Genomic DNA, 23327 nt, shown 5'->3' on the forward strand with positions numbered 1-23327 from the left:
ACCGCTGCGAAACTCTGTATAAACAACCGGTGGTAATTCGCCAAACCCAGAAATCTCTCTACTTCTTTGGTAGTAGAGGGTACTGGCCAGTTCTTAATGGCCTCTATGTCGCTCTCAGACATGGCTAAGGTGTCCTCCCCAACAATCCGGCCAAGAAATTCCACCTTTCTCTGACAGAAGACACACTTCTTGGGTTTGAGTTTTATTCCGTAATACCGGAACCTGCTCAAAGCCTCTACCAAATTCTTAAGATGATCTCCGAAATCTTTGCCTAGAATCACTATGTCATCTAGAAAGGCCAGGGCAGCCTTCCAATTAAGGCCACACAGCACTAAGTTGATGACTCTAGAGAAAGTTGCTGGTGAGTTACATAGACCGAATGGCATCTTCACAAATTCAAACAGTCCATATTTGGTAATAAAGGCAGTTTTCTTTCGGTCTTCCTCTGCAATTTTCACTTGCCAATAGCCCCATACTGCATCGAGCTTGGAGAACCACCGATTTCCGGATAGTGTATCCACACAGTCTTCAACTAGAGGCAAAGGGTATACATCTTTCAACGTCAAATTATTTAGAGCTCTGTAGTCGATGCAATACCGAACCGACCCATCACGTTTCCGGACTAAGACTGGAGCTGACGCCCATTCAGAGACAGATGGTTGGATAACCCCTGCCTGCAGCATCTTGTTTAACTCCTCCTCCTCCTCTTTCACAAAGTGGATAGGGGTCCTCCTCATCCGCTGTTTCACCGACGGTGCTCCCTGGGTATCGATTCGATGTTCAATTTCCTTAAAGGTCCCTATGTCGAACATGTGGGAAGCGAACACATCCTGGAACTCGCAGATTACCGATGTCAATTTCTGACATTGCTCCTCAGATAAGTTTTCCCGCGACCGGGTCAACATATCCTTCACATGCTCCGGAATTGCTTTGTCATCATGGCCTTTAGGGTCCTCCACCTCACTAATGTCCAGAGTGGGTTTCTCCGCGTCATATTCCGGGAGAATATCTACTCCTGTAGCCATTCCGACTACTTTACCCTTCTTGAGCACAGTAAATTTATCCGAGAAGTTAACCACACAGATTGTTGGGCTATCCGAGCTCCGGTGCACTGACCTGGGAATAACCCATCGGGGATTTTCCTCTGCCTCCACAACATAATCTGGGAGGACCTTATCCAGCTGGCATTTTATCCGTGCCACTGAACGTGGGGGTATCATACGTCTCTTTGCTACAGAGACCCTACTCACTCTGGGTAAACCCTCGCTGTTACCAACCCTGAGAGAGGTAGTGGTGGAACCAACCTTTAACAAATGATTCTCCATGTCAATATGAGCTCCTTGACGAATTAGAAAGTCAAACCCTAGGAGCATATCATCCTCAATAGGAGCAACGTGAATGACCTCATTATACACAGAAGCCCCAATCTGGAGTTTTACCGGTCCTATCTTAAGTCCTGTCATAGACATATCCCGCGCTGCCGTGAGGAATTTCATTTTGCACAGTGTTGGAGGCTTGGGGTCCATCATTTGATAAATCCTGTCTGAAAGGATGGTTGACTCTGCTGCTGTATCCACAATAGCATCCACCGTCACATTTCCTACCCGCACTGTGGTATGGTACAGGGAATTGGACTTAACCTTGTTTATTCTCATGACATCCAAATCTTCATCTCTGCCGTTGTCCTCTTTATCCGATGAGACAGCTGACTCCATGGACTGCACCCCTTGTATGGGTAGATTCTCCTGAGCCCAAGAGACTGTTGTATCTGGCTGTTGAGTTGGGACAGTGCTGGAAGGACTTTGGTGCTTTATTGGGTTGAGGAATCGTCCTTCTTCTTCAACCCCACAATGTTTAAAGATCCCTCCTCTTTAAAGGTAACCTCCTTCTTAGCCTCTGGACAGTCTCGCATATAATGCCCAGGTTGATTGCACTTGAAGCAATTGCTATGCTTAGGTGATGGGCTACGACTCCGTCCCCGGGATTTGAATTCCGTGAGAAGCATGTCAAACTTGCTTCCAATGTCCTTGTTTTGTGCATCCATCCTGAGGGTGAGCTGGGATAGTTGAGACTGCAAGGATGAAACACCTCCCTCCAAAGAAGCTACCCTCTGCTCCAGCGTAGGAGAATTGCTTGATTTCTTCAAGATGGAAGAGATCGGAGGCGTTTTTGTCTGTGAGGGAGTCCTCTTTTCCTTACGTGGTGCACCCGCAAACCGGCGCACCTCCCGTACCTCTATTTCCTCATCCGATGACGCTGACGAGTCTTCATAATGCTGCGTCCTATATATTGGTAGTGTTTCCGAGCGGGACTTCTTTTTAGAATCTTGTGGATGATGGATACACCTATACCACTCGATCTCTTCAATAGCATCTTCAAGGGTTTTGTGTTTTTGCATGCAGGCATGCTTTCCGGCTTCCCTCTCCTTACAGCCCAGACAAAACCGCATTATGGCATGCTTCCTAATCCAGGATTCTGGTAAGTCCTTGTAAGCCTTGACAGCTAGACCGAGTACCCGGTCTGCCCAATCGTGCAGTGTCTCATCCAGGTCCTGGTTAGCCATTTGAAACTTGGCTTGCAAAGTTTCCTGAAGCTCTGAGGCCTGGAAGCGCTTGTCGAACTCAGCAATCAGTTTGCGATAGGACATTGAGGAATTCATCTCCGTCAACAGGTGGTAGAAATCACCAGCCTTCCCTGTCAACCCCCAGCATAAGGCATCTCTCCGTTCCTCAATCGTCCAGCCCGCCGCATCAGCATACCGTGTAAATTTTTGCTTAAAAAGGGACCAGTTTGACCGACCATCAAACTCCAGATGTTTGGGCAGGATGGGTGGTCTCCCCTTGCTGCTTCGTAATGGGGCAGTAAATGACAAATCGTCGTCACTTTCCTCATCGCGAAAGTATTTACGGTGTTTACTTGGGGGTCGGGATTGCCTGCCACGCCTTCGCCGGGTGTGGGCATAGTCCTCATCTGAATCCTCACTAAGGCGACCTCGGGACCGTGTACCGTACCTATGTTTGGGCTCAGTTTTCCTCATTGACCGGCGTGGAGTAACACATTCCTCCTCTGACTCCCTGTAATCCGGTTGAGCACTAGCTCCCTGCGCTCGGAATGACTCAGGTAAGAGGGCACCTTGTCGTTCCTCTATCAGCCGAAGCACTTCCTTAATAGCTTCCTGAGTACATGCCGCTTGGTCTGCAGGCTGCTGCTCAACAGTCTTGCACGGATCCCTCCCTACATTACTTGATGGTTGACCTGAATCCTGGTCATTGGACAAATGTGGATTGGGGGCCAAATCAATCGCTTCCATTAACCTGTCCGTGAGACGGATTCTAGGTATATCCCCAATATTATGGCTGGTAATATTACCGTATGTATACCGGTAGTCCATGATATTGGCAGCTACTTTCTTTCCAACATCCGGCAATGAAAGTAATTCACGTTCCTTACACCAATTGATCTTAAGAGCCATATTTGCTGTACCAGGGCAAATAAGGTTAGGTACTGAAGGAAACGTAAATGCAGCTGGGAATCTTAATATTATTGGAGATGCAGACGTGAGGCAAGTAGAAATGAATTAAATCCCCAAATAATTATAACAGCATCAACATAACACATATCCAAGAACCTGGACATGTAATTGGGTCAACATTAAATATCTCCGAAAACCGGAAAACAATATTAAATCTTGGTAAGATATTATCTTGGTACATAAATTGTAAACCGAGACCGGTCAACAATGTAACACACAGTTGACACCTGTGTATTAAAATAATGTATCAAAATTCTAGCCAGCAACCGGCTACAAAATTAATAAATGAACACACAAACAATGTAACACACAGTGTCTTCCGATGAGAGCTGCTCACAAAATCAGGTTGATATATTAAACCAACAAATCAAACCTAAGTATCAATTTAGAAACACGTGGGGATGTTTGTTTACATATCTGCCGAAAAACCGGAAGACAATGCTGCAGGGGATATGACGTCACATACGTGGCGCACGCAGCTACCCCTAAAAAAAAAAAAAAAAATATCGACAAAGTTCGCTGAAGAAACAAACAAAAAATAGTGATAGGGTTATAAAAACTATCCCCAAAGTTCTTAAAAGATATACAAATCCAATACTAAAATCACAACAATTAAACTTAGCGTATGACAGGGTTTCTAATCCTGCACGCCTGCTGACAGAACTTCCGAGATGGAGAGTGGCCCCGTCAGTCGAGTTTTACCTCGTCGCCATTGAAGTGTCAACGCGTGGTTCACGAGGACAGCTTACCGTTTACCTTGTTACAGGTGGTCAGTTCCCTACTTCCTATACCGGGGTTAACCGTGGGTAGGGGGGTTCTAGCGACGTATGCACCGTTTTACCGGGATGTCTTGCTAGATAAGCTTTTCTGTTTACGAATTTACCTCGTGGTGTAGATTGCGTTGTCTAATTTCTAGTCTCTTCTTTTTCAGTGCGCACGTGAGCCGCTCGCGCACGCTGACCCGTGTCACCGGCGCGCTTGAGTCCGTTTTCACTACAATGACATGGTTTTTTTGCGGCACTGGGGTTTAGAATGGGTCGCATTATTGATTGTACCTCTATAACATTGCATACATATGTCTCTGATTTGTTTTTAAATAATGAATTTCTAAACTAAAAACGACTCACAGAGGATTCTGCAAAGAGGTACGAATCAAAGTAACCAGAGAAAAATGTGAGCATACCGACGTTAAACGATACCGTAATTACACCAACTTATATCTATGAGGTTTGTTGGGCCAGGTGGAAGTGCGCGAGGGATCTTACTGGGGGAGGAACCAGGAGTACCTGGAGGAAAATACACGTGGTCGGGCAGGTAACCCGATACCCTGTTCACGTCTAGGTCAAAGGCAAGTGTGCAACCACTATGCCACCCAATTACCCATATGTATATGTATGTTGATCAGTAAAGTATTTACCAGCTACTAGATAGAAACGCCGACTAAAAACTGACTCAGGCTATGGGTGACAAAAATTGGTATTATTTTTAGCATTAGGTTTTTGCTTAGAAGGTATTAACCTAAAAATTGTACCAATCTTAAATAAAAGGAAGTAAATATCTTGCGTTGTAAACTTCCATTGTATATGCATACAGTTTGGAGTAATAAAATACAGGAATAAGAAGACTATGTTAGATGCAAAACAATATATAATATGACCATCGTATAGTCGTTAAAACATAATTCTTCCTCTCGAGGTTCCTTCATCTTCGCTAGCCAAGGCTTCTGATTACGAGAAGCCTTGGCTATAGAAGATGAAGTTCTATTTGATTTGTAAATGTCCCATATGATAATCACCACCGCTTTGCAGAATTCTGACCATAACTCAGAAAAGGTAGAAAAACAGCAAATAGAGAGGTAATGAAAAAAATAGTGAGTAAATTAACGTGGAGATGAATAACATCTTATACAACATGAATCTTGATAAAGGATGCTGGAAAGTGAGCCGGGAAAAACTCCTGCATATAATCTATTGTGATTTTTTTGCATAGACCTTGAACGAGAACTTGATACTCTTTGTGTGCTTTAAACAAAAAAAACAAAAAACAAAAAACATGTCAAATACTATGGGCATACCGCTGTTTGTTCAGTAAACATTCATAAGAACTGAGGAACACAGGCCTGCATCAAGTTTGATCTAGAATTTCCTTTTATTGTTATTTCCATTTTGTTCATGTTTAGCCACCAAATTACATTTGTAATTACAAAAAAATGAATTGTTTTACCTTCCGCCTCTGTATCGACAGAACACAAGCAGACAAGAAAGCTGTGTCTTGATGTTGCTGATCTCCGTGCAGACGTCTGGAGTTTCCCGCTAAATGCAGTTAAATCTGTATGTATACATTAAAAATACCGATATACAACTATATCGCTCCTTTACACAGTGTTAATACCCCACATCATTAATATAGCAACAGTAAAACTTGGCTTAAAAGGTTTCAGTACTGTTTACCTGACAAACTAATGTTGAATTTATATACGTTAGTTTATGCACAGGCCTTTAGTAAATCTTACTCATATATCGTATCATACTTAGATAAAAAGCAAATACAGTAAAGAAGATTTCTAAAAGTGTTAAACAATACAGGACTAGCTTATTTGTTTTAAACACAAACATATTATTTCTATTTTTCTCACGCTTATATCATCTTAATGACTCTGTATGTAATGGGAAGCATACAACCTATTTATGTGTAAGCAGGCAATTCTATATGTAATGGGAAGCATACGACCTATTTATGTGTAAGGAGGCAATTGTTAAAAGTCTCAAACTATATCCTTTTCATGACGTCCGAAACTGCAGATATGCTTGTGAATCTATTATGTGACTTTGTCACAACACTACGAATATAACCGTAACCTTGCCTGTCGGAGTATACTCAGTAGATCCGGCCCCTATCCTGTGATCTTGTTGCGCGAACTTTTAGACGGGGGTAACTTGGTGCATGGATACATATTCTTTATATTTTAGCAAAGAATGCATCCTCTCATCTGAATTTGGGTATAATTAACCTCGCTTTCTTCAATTATGATACACGGTCCCGTGATGATATAGCCAAGTATCTAACCTGTGTGTATTCTTTGAACTTGAATTTGACGGACAAGAACGTGTTACTGTGAGAGTGGTAAGAACGCATTTTATTTGACTTTTATCGACCTTTTTATCCTCTAGTTCATTTGAAGTATAAAAAACATGACTAAAAGTTATCTTGATGAATTTATAAGTGGTTCAATTTAATTTAAATGTAAACTGTTGATTACACCAGATTGGTATTCTAGTATTGATAAACTTCCCTAAGGCTGGTAAAGTAGACTAAAATAGTACTTTGAGTATGCTCGCTATACAATTTGACACTGAGCAAACAACGCTAACCATGCATGGAATCGCTCGGGGTAAAATCTTTAAAAATAGAACCAATAAGGTTTGGTCATGCCCGTTAGGTCCTGATCACACGAAGTTATTTAGATACAGGACATATTACTATAATACAGCTGCCAGGGCAGGACTTCTTCAGGTAACATTACAGAGGCTATATTACACTTACGTATTTTATTAATTGTGAGAATAGTTTTGTATTAGTTTGAATGTATTGTTTAAAGGGAGGTGATCTTATTGTATTTGATATTCAGTGATACCTATTTATATCAATATAAATATCGTGTTCATTTGTTCGCGATAATTACCTTATTTATTTTTTGTCGCGCACATTTCATATACTACTCATAATCAGCCTGATGTTATGAATGATGAATATTTAGAGAGGTAAATATTTAAACCAGGCATCATGTCAAAACTATTTATATGAATGCGGTATTCGGGAAAATCATTTATGATTGTTAGAATGTTAAAACAAGAAGATTGATATGAATGATTGATATGTGATGTAGAGAGAAACATTTTAACTCATTTACGTAAATAGATCTACCATTAATTATCATCTTATGACTATTTGATATTTAAACTCAGGCACTGATTGTAAAACACTGCATTGAAATCAGGAGTTGTTAGATCTAAGTAATATCATAGATCCAAGTATCTTTTTAAACTTCTGTACATGTGTGTATCCTGTGTCACCTTGATGCAGTCAACGCTCATCAGGAATGGTTGTCAATGGTCAACACATTTAAACGAGTTATTTCCCTTCGTTTGTGTATTCTGTGTTACTCGCGCCATGAATGGTTTATATAAAGTCTTATTGAATGATATTGGACATCATTATATTTTATAGCTATATGCTTATATATGTTGTTCTTATCATAAATGTCATTACTTAGCTTACAGTCTAACGATACACCAACTATATTGAACTGTACTACAAGAGACATGTCCATACACTATAAACATAAAAACAACATTGACATGGTACATGAGGACAGCTCAATACTGAAATAAGAATGCCATAAATCAAGGGATTGTACCAAAGATCCCCATTCAAAACAAATTGAGGGTTAGATATAGTAGATCCAAAATATAATTAAACTCAAACATACAACTGTTTCACCACTTGTCCCATTATGTGTTTTACTATTATTTTCATTTTTGCTATTGTCGTGATTCTCAACTTGTTTTGTTTACTGTCAAAAGTGAAATAATGAAGCTAGATTATGATGGCCACGACCAACCACCACATCGTCAGGTAGTCGCGTCGTCGTCATGTCGATAATGTCGTTAATTCCAGTCCTAATGTGTTTACTCGGAGGAAGCTGTCGATACGCACCATTAACCTTATCGCTATGGTTGACTTCTCGAGGTATCCAGATCAATCATACTGTGTATGACTTACACCTGGTTTTATGTCCCTCCATATTAATTTATAATTTTCAATTTCAATATCGTGTATACTGTCATATGAATAAAACAAATCCATCGTTGTCTTCTTCATGAATAATATACACACTGCTTTTATCCAGAAAATATAGGTATTGAACTTACATATATTTTCATATGTCTTTTTTTCAACTAAATATGGTGTAATTTTTCATATGGGAAATCTATGTTTTGTCTTCTTCATTTACGTACATGGAAATTAAGAACAGAACACCGGTCGTAAAATGTTAAATGTTTATAAAGCCTCTCCTTTATTTTAGTTAGTTTCCCAGACATTTTAACATGCATGTTTACTTAAATTACAAAACCCGATTGCAACGTTTGGTGTTATGTATACAGTATACCATTAGTGTTAGTCAGACACTCTGTCTACTGACCCTATCTGCTATTACGGATGAGTATAAATGTCAGGCTATTTACATGGTATTTGTGATTGCAACAATATAACACATTATGTACACATCTATTTCATGAATTATTCACTAATAATCTACACAAAAATGAATGTGATTATCAAACATTTCGCATGAAAATCGTCCCACATAATTCAGGGCTTGAGCAGCTTGTTTTACATTCTCATTTTTAATCTTACAAATTGTTTGTAAATTATTTATGTTTAATATGTTTACACTCATATATCATGCAATGTCTTTCTAGTATGTGGTTATATAATTAATTATTTGTACATGCCTTTTCATGTTCAAACCCATTTGTTTTGAAAGAACGCAATGCAAAATAACGAACACATTAAGGATTATTTAAGGTTTTTGTAGTTATAATGTTTTACTGATGAACTTAAAAGTTCACTGGTCTTAAGATGGAATACTTTACACCGCTGTCCGTCTGGTCTCGTGATGGACATACGTTACACCACTGTCCGTCTGGTCTCGTGATGGACATACGTTACACCACTGTCCGTCTGGTCTCGTGATGGACATACGTTACACCACTGTCCGTCTGGTCTCGTGATGGACATACGTTACACCACTGTCCGTCTGGTCTCGTGATGGACATACCTTACACCACTGTCCGTCTGGTCTCGTGATGGACATACCTTACACCACTGTCCGTCTGGTCTCGAGAGATGGACGTACTTTACACCGCTGTCCGTCTGGTCTCGTGATGGGCATGCTTCACATCAATGTCCTTCTGGTTTCGAGATGGACATACCTTACACCACTGTCCGTCTGGTCTCGTGATGGACAAACTTTACACCACACTCCGTCTGGTCACGTGATTGACATACTTTACACTACTGTCCGTCTGGTCTCGTGATGGACATACTTTACACCACTGTCCGTCTGGTCACGTGATGGACATACTTTACACCACTGTCTGTCTGGTCACGTGATGGACATACTTTACACCACTGTCCGTCTGGTCACGTGATGGGCATGTTTTCACCACTGTCCGTCTGTTCACGTGATGGACATTTACACCACTGTCCGTCTGGTCACGAGATGGACATACTTTACACCACACTCCGTCTGGTCACGTGATGGACATACTTTACACCACACTCCGTCTGGTCACGTGATGGACATACTTTACACCACACTCCATCTGGTCACGTGATGGACATACTTTACACCACCAGTTAGAAGTTTTAAAGTATGATCCATTAAACTCTAGAAAACATGCTTTATATTTTAATGGATACACTTATGATCTGGAAACGTGTACCATGGAGAAAACGCTTCTAGATCTTTATCTTAAAAGCTGAATGTTAGGCTATTCCAGTTTACGTAAGTTTGTGTTGTCTTGTTGGCAATTCGTTAACAATTAGACCCTTAAGTCTGAAGTTCATTTAAAAGTCTTCACCTGTTGTTTTCGTTGTCAGTGTTCCTTTTATTCTGTTTTTCCATTTTTCCTTACTGCCAGATTTATAGGATTATCGCTCGTTTATACGTTCCTCCTCTCTGTAAGTAAATGTAGGCTTGTTTTTCGCATTGTCTGTCAACTATTGTCTCTTTGCTTTGGAACATTGTTTGATATGTAATATAATTTTTTTGTTAATGGTTCTTGTTCTACTGAAATATATCTAAATGTCAATATGTGTATCCGTTCTTTCTGTTAGGAAATATCTGTCATTCCCTTCATTTAGAATTTTCACATACTATTTTTGAGTAGAGATAAATCATATTTGTGTATGATATACTGTATAGGGTATCGGTTCATGATTGAATTATTTACCTTTCAGACTTTTCGGAGAGGCAGTAAGAACCTATTAAAAATGCCCCCCACTGCTGTCTACGACATCTCCGTGAAAACAGGCGACAAGAAGAAGTCGGGGACAGACGCAAATGTAAAGATTTGTCTTTATTGTGACGATGGAAACAAAACAGACAATTACAATCTGGACAAATTTTTCAAAAACGACTTCGAGAGAGGACAGAAGGATTCTTTCTCTGTAAAAGGCATGAGTCTGACCAGAGTGGATTACATAGAGCTCTGGCGTGATACAGCTGGCATCATGGACGACTGGTTTGTGGATATAGTTGAGGTCGTTTGTTCAAAACAAGTCTTCGTTTTCCCCTTCTTTAGATGGATTAAACCAAACTACCGCTATAAGATCCGCCATCTAGATACGTCACTTCCGGATAATGATCCGTTCAAGGAACAGAGAAGGATGGAGATAAACAACGCACGAGAGCAGTACGAACTGGAGGTTAAGGTCCCGGGTTTTCCTGCACAGGTATAATACCGGGGCATGGATGGTTCCCCTGGTATATTGTGTTAAAGGTGTCCTCTTCAGGCATTGCAATACTGATATTTGCTGAAGAAGATAATTCAACCCTTTCACATGTTATTGCGGATAAACGAAAACATTGCAGATGGCTTATGGTTCTCAAGACTATTTTAAAATCATCTATTCCTGGCAATTTGACGTTCGAGCTGTTTGATTACCTTTTTCTTTGTAACTTTGGTTACCACTTTGAGAACGTTGCTTTTCTAGAAGTTTCATACATATGACAGGTACCTTCACTATAGCAGAATACACGATTTTAACGGACGTAGATTTGATATGAACTCAATCAAATGCTTACGGCAACCACTACCGATTCGTTATATCTAGTAGCAATAACAATGAGAGTTAATCTTTCAACTTTTTTTGAGTTGCGTGGAATCAAATATTTATATTGTTAAATTTGAACTATTTTTGCATTTAACAACCTATTAATTTTTTTCACAGGTGAAGTCATTGCCAGAAGATGAAAACTTTTCATTCGACTACGTGGTAAGATCATATCGCCTGTCATCATTTAATACTAAATAAGGATTAATTTGGTAGACCTGTTGATAATGAATATAATTTATCATAAGTTTTGATACTAAAATCCTAAGTGAACTACTTCAGATTTTTTATCGAATGACATCACAAAAAATGTCGTTTAATAAAACTTACTATCATACGATATCATGTGATCGTTTTCGATACTAGTGGGATATAACGAAGAGGAAAGCACATGCTATCCTGATGAGCAAGATCGTCAAGCTTACCAGTGGTAGCTGGAAGAATCTGGATGATCTGAAGAACATGTACACAAAGGAAGTTCTTGTCCTTCCCGAGGTATGTAAGCATATCTTAGTTGTTTTGATGCACGTCCTCCTTTCAATACTTTGTTTAATTGTTATCGTTGAAATGAAATCCATAAGAACATAGCTTCAGTGCAAATGTTAAACTGAAGGGTTTAAACGGAATCGGTCCTATTCGACCTATTTTATCATTGCATTTTATCTTCTAAATAACGTATGTCGAATTGTATGTGGGCATAGCGATATTAGCTTTGTAACGCAGAATAGACAATCCTTTAATTGACATCCTTTTAGGATAATCATGTTACAGTAACTTAAACACCAGTAGTTTAAAGGGTCTAAATAATGTATTAGTCATAGTGATAATCACCTCACGCCAATAGTTACACACACTTTGCATAGAAAACCGTTAATAATGAAGTACTTTTTTTTTCTCAAAAACAAAATGTTTAGTGTGAAATACGGATAGGTATTGTGTCATCATGTCCAAATGAAAGAGACATTGGTTTGATTATACAAATTATATCTGGAAAATAGATACGTGCTATTTTGAATTGCTAGCGCATTGAAATCAGCTGATTTTTTTTCGATAATTCATACAGAAAAAAAAAGATAAATATTGCTTATATTCTTGATGTGGTGTGATTCATACAAACAGGATATTTATGTTAGTATGAAAACTTAAACATCGTATTCTGTTTGTAACTTACGGCCTACGACTTGAAATAATGGGCATTTATTACATTTCAAACTATTACACAGCGAACACAAATAACCTGTCTGTTTAGAAAACAGATGTTCGATATAACTACACGAGATACCAATTATATGTTAAGCTATACAATGGTCACATATTTACATGGCTACATATGCACTGCATTACGTTATTACGACTGCACAAGAGAATGTGAAATAGATTATTAACATACCGACAATGCTGATGAAATGTTCCACGTCGGCATCGATATGGCCCATACAACCCAGTCGAATTATCGTTAGACATGCTACAGTATTACTTGGACTATGCAATTTTGTTTACAGAATAGATTCATGGAAGCGTTAGTAGTCAAAGGCAAATGTTAACCGGATGGTAAAACAGAAGTTATGATTGAGGCCATGGGTACTTAGATTTTAACGGGTGTTATTGAAATTCCAAAACAGATCTTCGTAAAACTATAAAAGTTTTTACCTGTACGGTATGTCACCTTATGCACACAAAGTTGTCTGCTGAGTTAATCTAACACAACCTGCGCGAGACTTAATTTATAAACACTAATACATCTCCTTGGCTGGTGCAAGGCGTTTTAAGATAAAAGGCAGCTTGTCAACTTGATAGTTATAATAACCCGGGCAGGGTTTCATGTTTTGTAACCGCATTTTTCAGGAGTTATTTTTCACTAGAGGGCATTTTCAGGTTTCTTTCAGTCTAAATACATTTCGTTCAATGGATTGAAAAGGAGGGCAATGTCAGAGTAAATATCAGTTTATAAAACAAAGTTCATGACCAAAAGTCAAGATCATGGGTTACAAATTACGGTCTTACGCACTTAGTGTTTTCTTTCAAACAAACATTACTATTTGTGGCAAACTTAGTTCTGTGTAGAAATTGCATATGCACGGATACTGGGTTACAGAGTTCATATCTATGCTTGTTATAATTTACCATATATATCTTAATAGTATTGGTATGATATTTAAAATTTAGATTGGTCAGGATAGAAAGAAAATCGTTATCATTATTAAATATCGTTATTCTCCTAAAATAGATATAAAAAGTAATGTTTGTTTGCTTACATCATGATATGAACAAAAGAGGTGTTCTGACGGACCTTTGATTCAACCATTTAACCTTTCCTTTTCGTGATATAGACATGTCATTTCTCAACCATAGGAATTTGGTATGATGAAATTGACGACTGACGGAAATCTGTTTGATTTGATTATTATAAAAACCGGGCTGATCCCTGGGCCAAGCTATATCTCAGTTTTATATAATCTCAAGTTTTAAATAAATTGTCTGTTTTCCTAGCAGTGGTATTCCAAACAAGTCAGTTTGACTCCTTCTGATATTGTGCAGATAAACAGTCATTGATTTACACGAGCACTCTCGATGCAGTATTATGCTGTTAGGGAGATTTTATATGACCCTTTGACCTCTGGTTTTAGATGAAGTTACAACACCTAAAATCATTTGACTGTGGGTGATTGACCCTTAAATGATGTATTTAAAGTGCAATCTAACAAAAATGTTATGGCCCTATATGAAATTGAATATACTTCGTTCCACGTTTCAAGCGAGTAATGTGCTTTCCTGAGACAAATAAACATTAAACTAAATCATATCCCGATAAAGTGTTAAAGTAGAGAAAACCAACATTATAACGAAACCCTAGTTCTAACACTAAATCCAGAAAAAAGGGATATGAACATAGGATTTTAAGGAGATACAAGGTGTTTAGGAAGAGTATGTGTCTTTAACGTAGATTCCCACCATTCTCCGAAAAAATGAAAGTTAGGGCTGGTGAATCACTAGGGTAAAGAAACATTGGGCACATCTTACTTGATATCGCACAACGAAATAAAACAATTCAAAGTGAGATCATCTTGTTGCCCATAACACATTTGTATGATCTTCATTAACCTGTATATCTCGAAACCTTGTGTTCTTAATTCTTACCTTCAGTAGTCGACTTCTGTCACGGAAATCGCGCAAATGGGAACAAGAATGTCGAAGTATCATGCAAACACCGTAGGTAGAGGAAGCATGGATGTTTATCTTTAGAATCAGAAATTAGCATTGGGAAATTGAAATAATCACGCGTATCATACAGCTTAGTTATCACCTGATCCTAAACGTAAACGTAAAGAGTCTGGGTAAATTGAGTCTTTATCACCCTGATCTGGTGTTTTTCACATTATATATCGGATGATAGAATTGTTTAGATCAACATTTCTTTCATAGTATCACGCTGTTGTCAGCAGGTGAAATAATTGTCAGCAGGTTGTTAATTTATATGAATAAGAAAATCATCAAATTTTGGTTACATCTGTAAATATCAAAAAGAAGGTATTGATCGATTTGAACTACATACAAAGACAAAAAGTTAACGCTGGAGTGTGTTACTACACAGCAGTTAAATAATATTCGTGTTGACAAAAACATATATGGTGCTTCATTTGTATACATAATGTGTTTCGAATTGGCAAGTATGGACAATTGTGGTTAAAAATGTTTTTCCTCAAGTGATGATTGTCTGAAATATCTTTCTTAATAATTTTTTGGTGTAAGTATGCCAACAGTTACATCAATCAACTACAAAAGAAAAATTAGTGATATAAAATAAATTCTAAAACAAAATAAAGTTAAATGAATACAACGAGTTCTTCCTTTGGCAGAGTGTGGAACATTGGACGGATGATACGTATTTCGGATATCAAAGGATATCCAAGATGAACAACACCGTCATTGAGTTGTGTACCGCCGTTCCGAAAAAGTATGTAGTCAATATCTGTATTCAAAGCTTACTTCAATCTTTTTCCTGTATATAATGTATACAAAGCTGACTGCAAGCATTCTCCTGTATTTAATGTATTAACGTAATATAGAGTATCTACAATGTGCACGAGATATTTATCTAATGCATTACGTCATATTGATTACCCATTATCTCCAGTGTGCACGCGACTTCAATGTGTTTGGAAATTAACATTAGAAGCACTCACTGTTGCAACTAAACACAATTATTAGCTTAGTTTTCCTGTCAATCCTGATATCTTTTAACTACAAAAAAGTCCTCGTTTTCGCAGTTTGATATTTCATCTACAGAACTTCCTTTTTGTTGAGAACATATTGCCATATTTTGTTATACATTAATATTTCTTTATCAAAGTTATGTTAAGTTGTACTGAATCAATAACCTATGTGAAAGACAAGCTTAGAGATTCTACACAGAAAAGAAAAAGAAAAAGAAAAGCATGCTTAATTTCATAAATGTGTAGTCAAAGATGTACACGTAACATAACATATCTAGCGCAAACCAGATCTGGTTCCACTCTCATTTTAAAGGTTAACCTTTATATAACAGAATGGTGGTTACAGATGACATGGTCAAAGAAAGCTTGGAAGGGTTCACGTTGGATACCGCTATACAAGCAAAACGCTTGTTTGTCGTCGATTATGAAATCATGGATAGTCTCCCCTGCGGAAAAGATGACACAGTGGTAACAACGGACGTTTCTGTGAAATATTATTCTGCATATGCTGTTATTTGAATGCTCATAATATAATATTAAGATTTTTTTTTTTAATTTGAAAACCAGCTAGTTAGTTGGTAATATTCGATTTCACATCAGATACCATTACGACTGTCACTTGTGCATGAAAACTTTTCTCTGTCAGGAAACTTTGTTAAACTGCTAAACATTTGTCTTATTGGTCATAGCCAAAGGTTTTACTGCTTTGCGCTTCTGTTGTTTTTAATTAAAGCTTTTCTGTAGTCTTTTTTTTTTGTATTTTGCTTTCAGATATGTGCTCCAATAGCTCTTTTCTTTGTGAATGGAAAACAAAAGTTGATGCCGATTGCTATACAACTATTTCAGAATCCAGGGAAAGATAACCCAGTTAGTACACACTACTTATTACTTAAACACATAAAGTGCAATTACTTTATATTCATACACAACTAATGAAAACAGTCTGTTGTCTATGTATCTAGTTACAAAATCGGTTGTGCATTTAAACATTTGTGAAGATAAAGCTTTGCTGTCAGTTCTAATATAACGTACTGAAAGTTAGTCATTTGAGTCTTACGTTAACGTTATGGTGTAAACAATGTAGAGAAAAATGTAACCTGTAATTGATATACACGGTCGGCATTTAAATATCATTGTAGGTTTTCCTTCCAGCGGATCCTGAATACACTTGGATCACAGCCAAACTTTGGTTCAATCATGCCGACAGCACTTACCACCAGTCCTTCACCCATTTAGGTAATTATTTATGAATACTGACAAGATAAGTATACCTTCCAAAATAGACCCGTTCATATATACTATTTTTTTTTTATTTCTTTAATAAAACAGGGTATGATTTGACTTCAGCTTAGCTAAACAGCACGCGAGTTTATGTCATAACGTTGCACCTGCTGTCCTTTTGCGTCTTTCCCTTAAAGAAGTTTCTACTCTAGACAAACTTAGTAGATTTTATTTAATTTGGTAGACAGGTTTATGATAAAATTGGCAACAAAGGTAGATGTTGTTATCCCATACCTTTAGTTTCAGAAATAAAACTAAACTCAATTTCGTGTTTATTATTTGAATGAGATGACCCAAACGTTGTGTAACAGACGACTTAATCTGTAATTTCTTATTTTCTATGTATTGATAAATTGACTCTACTTAACATTGATCAACTGAGTCTTTGGGAAGATGATTGTATTGAATATATGTGGGCGATGAAATGGGAGCCCTCAGCTGTACTATTTATAACTATTAACGCAGCACTATTATACGAACCTAAAAGGTTCCACACACTAGATTTGACCTTGGGATTGTTTCAGTCTGAAGTCCCGGTTATACCACAGTAAAGCCTCCACCTACACTCACACCTTTATTGTTTTATTACACAGGAGCAGTCAAGTACATTGTTTACAGGATTTTCATTTCTGACCTTGACCCCGTGAGGCCTCGTTCGTATAATAGCAGCTGATTCGTTATCCAATATCTATACACGAAAACTGTTGTGATCTGTAGACAATGACCATGTATATATAACATCACGATGGTTGAAGATGGCCCGACAAATCACACATTTTATATGTGGGTTACGTGTACATGTACAAATCACCTGCATATTAGATGTTGTCAGGCCGTCTTCGGCCATCGTATAACATTGTTTTGTATGGAAAATAATGCTAAATGAGTCTGGACTTGTGAATGGCTAGGATTGCTACTTTTAAGTATATCAATGATTGCTGGGAATTACATACAGTTCGATTTCATACGACATTAATGCTTTGTCCGTTTACTTAACATTAGAATACCGTGATGTAACATTCAATGTATATATCGTTGTAGGTGGAACTCATCTAATGATGGAAGGTGTAGCTGTTATAACCCATAGGAATATGTCTCCATCACATCCAGTTTTCAAACTTCTCGCCCCTCACTTCCTGTACTTACTTGCTATAAATACGTAAGTATAAAATTATTAGGATGAGATTCAAATGTCAAAAAATCCATTTTTTGGGTGTGCGTCATTCATAACAACGGGTATTTTTGAAAAGAAGTGTATTAGTTGTAAATAACAAACCAGTATACACCGTGTTAGCGGTGTGATACGGATGTAAACCTATGTGATCTGTTCAAAACGATTTTTGTGTCGCCTTGAAAAGGTGACATATAGGTATTACTATGTCGGCGTCGGCGTCGTCGGTGTCGTCGGCGTCGTCGGCGGCGTCGTCGTCCGCACAATGGTTTCCGTGCCATAACTTGAGTTCCCTTTGGCTAATCAAACTAAAACTTCATACAGTGCTTCCTTACCAAATGTACTTAATTGGGATTGCTTTTCAGGTTAAAAGGTCAAAGGTCAAGGTCACTGTTTCTATTAATAGGAAATTGGTTTCCATGCAATAACTCGAGTTACCTTCGGCCAATCAAACTCAAACCTCACACAGTGCTTCCTTACCAAAAGTGATTGCTTAGGATTGCTTTTCAGGTTCAAAGGTCGAAGGTCTTTGCTACTATAAATAGAAAATAGGTTTGCTTGCGATAACTTGAGATCCCTTGGGCCAATCAAACTCAAACTTGATGCATTGCTTTCTTATAGGAAGTGCTTGCTTAGGATTGCTTTAAGTTTCGATGTTCAAAGGTCAATGGTCAAGGTCAATGTTGCTATTAATAGAAACTTGGTTTCCATTTGATAACTCGAGTTCCCTTGGACCAATTAAACTCAAACTTTGTATAGTACTTCCTTACCAAAAGTGCTTGCTTGGAATTGCTTTTCAGGTTCGAAAGTCACGGTCATTGTAAATAAATAGAAAATCTGTCCAGTTCCCTTTGGGTCAATCAACCTAAAAATTCATATAGTGCTTTCTGTTTCTGAAAAAAGGCGACATATAGGTAAGTCGTGAGTTCCTTCATTGTATGGGAATCCATCCGGCAAATCATACAAATTATACTTGGAATGATACAATGATTATCCATGCTGTTTTTTTTTAAAATTCAAATCCTAGCTTGTTGTGCAGGCGACACATCCACTCCCGTGGAGTTTTATGCTATCTAATTAATCATAAATGAAATCTGACAGTCTATAACGATGAAACAAACGCATATAATCTCAGTGTTGTTGTTAGTTTTTGATAATTATTTCATGCAAACTTTCACAATTGTTTCCGGTTGTAAGTGATAAACATGATAATTCGCTCTAACGTAGGGTTGATTTAAATATTCTCTAAACTTGTTCTTGACTGTAATAAATGGTACTCGACAAAGTTCAATACACAATAGTCAATAGAGCGGGCATGTGAAGTATTATGATTTTGTTTATTACAGACGTGCGCTAGGAAATTTGGTGGCGCCTGGGGGCTGGGCGGACAGGGCTTTGTCCGTCGGAATTAAAGGCATGTTCGACGTCATAAGGAGAAAGTAAATATATAGTTTTTTCACCAAAATATCAACTGAAGCACAATAGTTATGTAACTGTGCCTGTTTGATAATAAAACACTTAACCGTTAAGATTACGATAAAAATTATAAAAAAATATACTTTGTTAATCAAAAATACATTGGATAGCAACTGTATTGCACCATGCAAACTACACGATAAATCATGATTTCTAGAAAATAGAAAGGGGATGATTTACGTCTAATTTTCGTCATGCCACGGTAACCAATCTAATCGTAGGTGTCTGCAGTGGAGACTTGATATAGACGGTACTCTCCCAAAGGATCTGGAGCGAAGAGGGGTAAGTCTTAATTAAGTATTATGTCTGTTAGAATTAACGATGTACCTGTATTTCACCTATGCTGTTGGTTGAAACTACTCCTCTCAGAAGAGAAAAAATACTAAATATCCATCTCAATAATTCAGATATCAAAGATTTTATTATTATAAGAGGCATTTCACACAAGAGGGTACCTTAATGTTAAATAGAGCAAATGATTTGATCAATACATACTGCATATATATATATATATATCAGAAAGGGTGATATTGTTTGTTGCAGTTGCTAGGAGACAACGTGTTGCCAGGATACTACTTTCGGGATGACGCACTGCAAGTCTACAACGCAATATTCAACTTTGTCGTCAAATATTTAAAATTATATTATGGTAAAACCAAATATTATAAATAGTCAGGATACCTTTCTGATTAAATAAGCAGAAAACATCTATAAAATGAAATACAAAGGAGACAATTTATAAAACATGCATAAGTAAATAAGGCAATTGTTCTGTGTAACATTAAATAGCTATGAAATTTCTTCGTTTGGGAATGTTATATGAAATGGGCAAATACAAACAGTTTTCTTCTGTTGTAACAATTGGTTAGAATCAACGGCCAAGCTCCTCGGAGACACCGAACTTCAGGACTGGGCAGCAGAAATGGTGCTGTCGAAGGACAAAGGAGGCCTCGGACTTCTTGTAAGCTACAATACAACATCATTTATCTAAACAAAGTTATGTACACACTGCTATATTCCTACACATCATATGGTAGATGTTTAAAATGATACATTTACCAATCAATACACATTCAATAAGCGTGATATTCAGAATGTGTAATAATTATATGCTTTCGCTTGTGTATGATAAATATTCGAATTACTGAATATATAAAACACTAAGCAGGTTTCAAAGCGTTTTGTTTTTGTGCCGCCCATCTATAAAGGTAGGTTTTCTGTCGTTTTATATTGTCATATATTTTGAGAAGTTTACCGGATGATAAAGCGTCAAATGATTATTTGTTTGGAGTTACTAGTGTACTACGACATAAACAAACGCAGTATTGACCCGGTGACGTCGTGTTCGTTTTGCACTCACAGAACAACGGAATCTGGGAATAACAGACCATATTCACATCATTAAATGTCGACATGTGATACTTGTGTATTGTCATCCGTTCACAGTAACAATTTGTTTTCCACCGATTCTGAAATAACGCTTTCCGTACTTGTGTTGTGACTGGATATATTCCATTATACAATTACGATGTTAACATTTATTGTAGAGTAATTGATGCTGATGAATGCTTTATTCGCAGGGAGTCCCGGGCAGTGGAACGGTCACCACGATTGACCAACTAGCCACAATTATTACCAGTAACATATACATGTGCAGCGTGGCCCATGCTGCAGCCAATTTCCCTCAGTATGACCAGTATGCCTTTCCTCCAGCCTACCCTGCCTCCATGAGGGGCAAGCCACCAACAGATAAGGTCAGTACCTAGACAAAATATACACCTTTTCCTGTTAGATTTGTCAGAAATTAAACACATTCGATAGGTTATTAACCAAACTGTATATGTGCCGAATAACAATTTTCTCTCTGTCTTATCTTACATGAGAACAATGTGATGACATTCGATTGCTCGATTGACAAACAATTCCTTTTTATTTTCCAAATCTTTCAATTCCTTAATAAATGTCTTTAATTTCATTTGTATTTGAGGGCTATTTAATGAAAATATCAAGTTTCTATAATATACTTGCTTCCGTTCATTTCATAAAGATGGAATGCATTTGATGAATCAAGCTTTCGTACTCCAAGACACAAATAAACTTACGATATGACATAGACACATAATAGATAAGATGTATGACATAATTGTTTGTACATTGACCAACAGAAACCTTTATCAGAGATGTCTGTGCTGGCTGCTCTCCCTGACAAGGATACCACACTGGACATGATGGTGGTGACACACATTCTGAGCGAGAGAACTACTAACTGTCTGGGTAACTTTGAGGTCCAGTATGTGTACGACCCACCAGCATTAGCCGTTATTGACGAGTAAGTTATAATAATTTATCAAAAAGGCAATGATCGTGATAAAACTGGCATTATTGCGACTATATGAAACCTTATTCGACTAAAGTTATGTATCAACTGCTTACTATTTCAAACAAATCGTAGTTTTGAAATATAGAAATGCATTTTCAACTGTGAAAAAAACTGTGGTATATATTTATGTCGATTTGAAACAAAAAAATACTTTGAAGGGTTAAAAAACGAAATATATTTAATAAAAGATGCTTCGACAATGATAAATAACGTTTATTATGAAATTCAAATTTGTATTCTCAACATGCATGTATACTGAAAAAAACAACCTTTATGGAATGTGACAATGTACAACTGCAAAATATTCTATTTCCAGGTTTAAAAATGCGCTGAAAATGATATCTCAGCAAATCAAGGCAAAGAACAAGACACGGGACCCTCCATATCCTTGGTTAGATCCCGAGGAGATTCCGAATGCCATCAGTATTTGAGGCTCGTTTCGAAAGATTGAGACATACAATAATTTACAGTTGGAGTGTGCCATAATCTAACAAGCTTGTCAGGCTTGCCATTCAATTGCATTTTACTTTTGCCAGGATGTAGAGTTTGTTTTCATGTATGTACAGACTTATGGGTAACAGATTCTCACCATAACTTGATAGCATGCATGTATGTAATGCTATGCTTCTGCAATGTTATGAGTATTCAAAGGCAACGCCCATTGATGGCACGTGCAATAATTATGCTTATTTAAATTGTCATCAGTGTTAACAGAATTTGTTCCCGACCAACAGACCTGGATTTATTAAAATGCCATATAGTGCCATGTTCACCAGAATAGTGCTCAATGAAGAAATTCTTGCCAATATTTGTTGATTATTTATATAAACGCACGTAAAGAAACATATAAATATAATGCATGTTAATCTTGTTTTGTGTTCATTTGTCAATTGAATATTTCAAAATTATAATGAACTATGTGTTCTCTTGTCAAAATATATAGATATTTGATGAAGAGTGGTCATGTAGATACCGTTGGAAGATCTGAAATCAAGAATTCAAATTTCCAAATATATTTTTACAAAGATATATCAAGAAACACCAGAGCTTGTCAGGATTCCATATTGTAACGTAATACACGAAGATACAGGATTTGAAACTTTGTACTAACATCCTTTTCCTACAAAGTGATCCTCCGATGCGCTGGTATCAAGATTTTTTTTTAAATTTTAGAATTAAATAGTCGGAATATAAACTCAATGTTCCAACATATCTGCTAAGCTCATATGGTAAAGTCACCGCTGAGCAGGCTTAAGGTTCGGAGTTCGAAACACCAAGATTTTATATTTTGTTCCTCTTCTTAATTACTACGGTTTGATCATATTTGAAAGATATTTCTAACATTAAAAGTATATCTAATATAAAGTGTTT

General features: G+C 37.3%; 1 protein-coding gene across 1 annotated transcript; it reads left to right on the forward strand.

Moving 5' to 3' along the window:
• The first annotated feature begins 5778 nt into the window (after positions 1 to 5778).
• On the forward strand, positions 5779 to 22826 carry LOC117329377 (allene oxide synthase-lipoxygenase protein-like). The gene is made up of 16 exons (XM_033887305.1): positions 5779 to 5862; positions 10559 to 11053; positions 11552 to 11596; positions 11801 to 11929; positions 15292 to 15389; positions 15981 to 16116; positions 16420 to 16515; positions 16788 to 16884; positions 17971 to 18088; positions 19447 to 19539; positions 19798 to 19858; positions 20120 to 20225; positions 20446 to 20537; positions 21157 to 21330; positions 21742 to 21905; positions 22273 to 22826. Exons 2-16 carry the CDS (start codon positions 10592 to 10594, stop codon positions 22385 to 22387), a joined length of 1986 nt encoding a protein of 661 aa, XP_033743196.1. The 5' UTR covers positions 5779 to 5862; positions 10559 to 10591; the 3' UTR covers positions 22388 to 22826.
• Positions 22827 to 23327: the final 501 nt, after the last annotated feature.

This window comes from Pecten maximus, chromosome 6 (assembly GCF_902652985.1).
Source record: "Pecten maximus chromosome 6, xPecMax1.1, whole genome shotgun sequence".
Lineage (NCBI taxonomy): Eukaryota > Metazoa > Mollusca > Bivalvia > Pectinida > Pectinidae > Pecten > Pecten maximus.